The sequence below is a fragment of the Parasteatoda tepidariorum genome, chromosome 4 (genome assembly GCF_043381705.1).
Source record: "Parasteatoda tepidariorum isolate YZ-2023 chromosome 4, CAS_Ptep_4.0, whole genome shotgun sequence".
Lineage (NCBI taxonomy): Eukaryota > Metazoa > Arthropoda > Arachnida > Araneae > Theridiidae > Parasteatoda > Parasteatoda tepidariorum.
The window spans coordinates 57,976,601-57,982,704 of NC_092207.1; the positions used below are offsets into that span (position 1 = coordinate 57,976,601).

The window sequence follows — 6,104 nt, forward strand, 5'->3', positions numbered from 1 at the left end:
ATATCATTTGTACAATTTTAAAGTAAAATAAAAGGGAATTCTGATTCTTAGAAACAGATATTAAATAGTCTAATGATCGAATGATGGGACAAAAAAAAACTTTTTTACCTTTTAAACTAAAAAATTGTTTAAAACTAAAAAGTTATAAATAATTTATTAATACTCAAATTGCTTGAAAGATATGTTCCCTACTAATCACAACGAAGTTTTTTATTTATTCAGTCATTTATTTATATTTATTATGTCCGACAATGTAAAAAAGAAAAAAAAATGCATTTTGGGCTTCTGAGGGCCCCAGCTCCGAATAAAACTTTAAAAAAAGAGGGGGGGGAGTATTATCTGGGGGCCCTTGTCATCTCGGGGCCCCAAGCTACAGCTTATTTAGCTTATACGTAAATCCGGCCCTGTCTGCACTAATTAAGTATGTTTGAGGTCACCCCTTCGAATCATTGAGATTGAGTCCTAGAATGTGAAGACCCGTTCATTAGATCAAAATTTGTTCAGGGTGGATAAATTATTTTTTTGCTCACTCTACTTTAAAAGATTCATTGCTATTTAAATTTGCGGATTTAAACTGTTTCTAGCTTTATATTAAACATAAGTGGGAAAACACATTGAAGATTCTCTATAAAATCTATCAATTTATTTGTTACATATAAATGAGTTTTTTTTCATTTGAACCCAATTAAAAGAAAACAAATAACATATAAAGGACCTATTTTATGCCTATTTTATGTCTCGTATTTTATGTCTTTGGAAAAGAATTTAAGTATCGAAGATAGCATCCTAAAATTGTCTGAAAATTCAACCACAGCAGCTATAATTATTTGAGATTTTTTCTCATAGTGCATTAATTATAATCATTGTAACTGCAATCTTTAATTCATTTAATAGTTGCAGAAGTTGCTGAACCAATTATATAATTTAGAAGATCAATTAAATTAAAAAATAATGATCTTTCTCCCAGTGTTAAAATTAATCACTAAGTTCATCAACAGATGACGCTACTAACTCAGAACATTATAAAATATTTTTGAAATATTTGTTGCAGCAAGATTATATGGTTTGTGTAAAGTAACAAACACCTGTTGAGATATTTTGGCTGATGACATTGTTTTCCAGTTTTTTTCAGGCAGCAGCGCCATCTGTTGTTATGCTGGGTGTACATTTGTAATTGATTCAATAATCAGGTGACTAATTTAATAATTCAGGGGATTAATCCAAATGTAAATTATCACTTATCAGGCATAATCTTGATTTAAGGAATTTTAACTGGCATCATAGAAGGCAGCAAATCGTCGTACCTTTTTACATCCATTCTTTTTCTATAAATTGATTTTAAAAATAGTAGGTCAATATTTGGACATTCGGTCTAACAAATTTTTAAGCTACTGTTTCTTTTTTGCACATTTTTGGAAACCTCTCACGTTAAACATAGTTTTTTAAAAAAGTTAATAGCTTAACATCTTATTAAAAATGAAAAACAAGCTCAAAAACATGTGTGTTGGAAACCAAATATTAAATAGGCAGCGATGGTTTTATTTAGACCTGTAAATGTCAACTCGCCACACGAATAACAATACGTGGCGTGTCAACACAAAAAAGCGGTGACTTAAATTAAAAAAGCAAACGATTACTTGTTCCTATTCTTTTTTTTTCTTACTTTTTTCAATGAAACGTTTAATGGTAAAAGTACATAAATGCAAAAAGACTCTGGATAGCAGCATTTTTATTAAAATGTCCAATGTTCGAAATTTTGATACTTCAAAATTCATCAATATGTGATGAAAAGATTCATGTGGGCGGAGATTTCTTAAATAATTCACATAATTCAAAGTTTTAATGTATACATTAAATGTGTATTTCACCTGTAATGTATGCTAAATTAAATTTAACTTCACATAATTACATTATTTTTATTGTTCAATTAACTTTTTATGCCTTAGCTTCTTTATAATATGCATTTTTTTTAAAAAAAATATAATTTTATCTAAGCAAAAAAAAATTGTTAAAAGTGGCTATTACATAAAAAGGTCATATCGATATCGAGCACCTACCTATTTATTATGTCTGCGGAAAAAGTGAATACCAAGTTATTAGAGTCCACCTGCACTGGCTACTAACTCAACATTTAAATTTTCAGATGTAGTTTTATTTAAATAAAATTATCCATTTCTACTTAGGCAATAATTTCAGTTTAATATCTATGGTTTCTTTTGTGAAATTAACATATTCATAGTGACTTTGAAACCACTATCCTGTCTTTAAACCGATCCATTAAATAATTTAGGAGCAAAATTTAGCATTAGTTTAAATTCAATTAAATGTACTATATTTTAATATTTTTTTTAAATTTCAGTTTAGAGAGTGCCTGAAGGAAAATGAAAAAGTTTTAAAATTCGTAAGTTACATTTTGAGCAATTGGTAATACAACGATCTTTTAATCAATTAGGTGTATGTCTTTGAGTCAATTATGTGTAAAATACACTTAGTTTATTGTGGGTAAGAATTACACTACCGCAGTAAACTAAGTATATTTTATTGTTTCATTTCCCTAAAAAAACTGAATTAAAAAATATTGTTGCCTGTTTTACGTGGGCAAATGTTTATGAAACAAAGTAACGTTTTTCATCAAAATTATTAAAATTAATGGAAATTAACATTAGACGAAAATATAATGCAGAAACGAAATTCTCAAATCTTTTTATTTCATATTATACTGAAAAAGTATGGTCAAAACTTTCGAAATATGGTAAAATTCACCATGTTCCTTTCAGTATAGGAACACAAAATTTTTTAATCGAAGCACTTGGTACTGATTTTGCTAAAATTAACATTCAAATATGGTTTCATAATATGTGATAACATTTGGTAAATGAGGTAAAATTTAATGATTTTATCATGAATTATAAACCATTCATTTCGTTAAATTTTCCCTTCAGTTCTGTATTTATAATAAGAACTATATAATATTTGATAAGAAGAACTATCATTTTCAAAAGTAGAACTTTATATGGAACCGATAAACCGTTACAATATGACAGGCAATATTACCAAATGAGTGGTTTTTAAATACCATCTGTTTCAGTTTCATTACCAGGTTTATGACTCTTCTTGTCAAGAGTATAATTAACGATCAGTACAGTAATTATACCAGAATTTTCTTTTCGTGCATGGTTTTCAAAATAAGGAGAACATATACTGTGACGTGAAAAGTTAATTAGGTTTTTTAATAAAAAGAAACAATGGTTTAAAAAAAAAATTGATTTTAAGAATTTTTGAGATGACGGAAAATTTATAACCTCATTGTATTTTAAGCTAATCAAGTATATTTAATTGGATTCGCGAACTGAAGTGTATGATAGAACGAATTTGAAAATACGTTAAATCAATGATTTTTGATTTTATATTTTCGCGCTTTGCGCTTTGCAGCTTTTATTTTTATTATATTAATTTAAACAATCTATGCGAAAACAATCCTGACATGCTGTACAATTAAATATTTTTTTTAAAGAAAAACGACTTTTTTTAAAAAAAATATTTGAAATCTATGGAATATTTTGCATAACTGGCGGGAAATACCGAAGGTAAGTCTAAACATTTATAAAAATGAAAAAAATTTCTTACGCAAAAAATTTCATTTGCATTATTATTATCTGAAAATGAAAAATATTGTATATAAAATTTTGTTCCAATAATCAAAATGTAAAACGCACATTCAGGGAGTTTTTGACTGTCGTCTGTTAAAATAGTCTCGAATTGTAAATGCTCTGTGGCTTTGAAAATGTTAAAAACGACTACAGTAATCCCTAACATTGAAGAATATATGAAGAGTTCTTATATTCACATAGGACATTTTGAATAGACTTTTCTATTGTGAAATAAAGTTCAAAATATATTCTAATATTATTTTATTTTCCCTACCATTTACAATTGACTACAACTTATTTTCGGAAAAGAAAACAGTTTTCTTGAATCATGGATGACCAATAATACATAAGCCAATCTAACAAGTACAAGTATAAATACCACATACTTATTTTGTGTTTATTTTCTTCATATTATATACTTATTAGTATGTACTTATTTTATTGATATCAATTATCACAGATAATTTTATTTTTAAGCTACATTCTCTTATATATTTCCTTATTATTAAACTCGTGTAAAGTGGTTTGGTATATGAACTTATTCTTATTTTATATTTCTAGTATGATTTGATCGATACACAGGTGAGTGCTTCATTTTTTTAAAGATTTTGTACCTAAACATAAGTAATTTTTCATTAAATTGATTAATCAAACTATTCAAATTTCATTACAAACATTACAATATTTCTCCTTGGCGAGATTTTTTCCTTTGAGCAATTTATTTCTTAATAACAATTTACATTTTCTAATAGCAAAAAATTTTGGATTCGTTAATTCAATCAAAATTAATCGAAATCATTGATCGACTTATTCTTAGATACTTTTATAACACTTTAAGGATTTCATTTTTTAAAATTATTATAAGCATGAGCTGAAACAATTTTGTTAGATTGTCAAATTCATTATAGATTATTTTAATCTGTAGTTGAATAAATTATATAAATTATCCAATGCTAAAAAGAATTTTTTTCTTCTTAATATTCATAAAATATCTTCTATTTAATAGTAATTTAGTCATTGTTATTGCAAAATAACTTAAATTTTAACGATTATCATCAATCGTTTGGCAAGGATTTTCAAACCTTTCTGCACCATCTAAAATAAAGCACAATCTGGAATATTGTTCTTGCTACTTCCTGTTATTTTCTTGGTCTTCATTTTATACTTAAGGCTGTTTTTCGAAGGTTCTGCAGTTGCATGAAATCATGTTTTCTTCTGAATAATATGCTATTTTAATAACTAATATGAGTTTTCAACAGTTACTCGTGACCGATAGGTCAAGTGTAGCTTATCTTTCTCCAGTGCTCTCTATACTTATTCTAAAAATTGCACAAAACGTCAATATGGAGAAATCCACAGTTTTGAGAAAATGAAATGGTAATTTTTAACATATAAAAACTTGCTCCAATGTAGCATAGGACCCTTAAAAATTTGCAAAAAAAATAGGAATAAGGCATTGATTTTGATAATTTTCCTTTAGGTGAAAACTAGGCTCCTCTGGGCTAGTGAAGATGATAATTTAAGTCACAAAACTAAACACAAAAACGTACTTTTTCTGAATAACTATACCTTTAATTTTGTCGATGGATTCAGCTTTCTAGTTCCCTTAATATAAAGGGTAACCGCAATCTAGGAAATTTGGTCAGAAGAGCGATCCAAAGTTTGAACTCCTTAGCGTTTATTTTAATTTTTGCCTATTTTGCCATATCTCAGAATTTTTTTTTTGAATAGAAAAACTTTTGCACACAATAATAAAATTTAATTGTCTTAAGATAATTCCATGCAAAAATTAAATTTTAGTAAATATTTATTAATTTATTTAATAACAAACGAAAATATTTTGAATTGTAATTCATAAACTTTTTTCACATCATTTTAAAGTAGGTAGTTGCACATGTCGAAATACAAAATTTGAGAGAAATCGGCTGAATAGTTCTTGAGAAATCAAATTTTCAAAAAGTCGTATCTTAAAATCTTTTATGTGAATGAATTTGTTTTGTCATTTGTTTGAGAGGCTACAAAAAGTTTCCTAATCTTCCCTGCGCCCGGAAGTACAACTGTGCTGGTTGGGGCATCCATCTACGAACCTGGAGGTTATTGGTGCGAATCCTGTCAGCAGTCAATGAATAAACTGTTCACCCATTTCTCCTTCTCCATAATGTTTCAGACTATGCATTTCCCTCGAATATTCATGGAAAAGTATACGCTGCTTCAATTTTGAGTACATGGGGATTTCAAGTTCGACAAATTTTTGGTTCGGAGCAATTTTGAGAAATCCTTTTATTACAGTGTACAAATCCTTTATTACAGTACCCTTTATTCAGAGTATTTACCTAAGTCACATAAACTTGTAACTGCAATATATACGTATATATATTACAGTTACAGTTTTTTGTTTCATATCTTAATTCTTCATATATATATATATATATATATAGATATGTATAAAATTAT

The 6,104-nt window shown here is 27.4% G+C and overlaps 1 protein-coding gene and 1 long non-coding RNA gene across 6 annotated transcripts in view; one reads left to right on the forward strand and one right to left on the reverse strand.

The window, feature by feature from the left end:
• The window catches only part of LOC139425369 (uncharacterized), a 19,060-nt gene that overhangs the window by 11,437 nt on the left and 1,519 nt on the right, over positions 1-6,104 (reverse strand). The window lies entirely within an intron of this gene.
• Positions 1-6,104, forward strand: part of LOC107442336 (uncharacterized) — a 17,081-nt gene that overhangs the window by 10,574 nt on the left and 403 nt on the right. For 4 of the 5 annotated variants that reach the window (XM_071179897.1, XM_016055873.3, XM_016055874.3 and 1 more), the window contains exons 5-6: positions 2,360-2,401; positions 4,212-4,232. In XM_071179897.1, the coding sequence (XP_071035998.1) occupies positions 2,360-2,401; positions 4,212-4,232 (63 nt within the window). Of the gene's footprint in view, positions 1-1,122; positions 1,191-2,359; positions 2,402-4,211; positions 4,233-6,104 lie in introns of all 5 variants that reach the window. The other variant, XM_071179898.1, reaches the window with a different exon arrangement.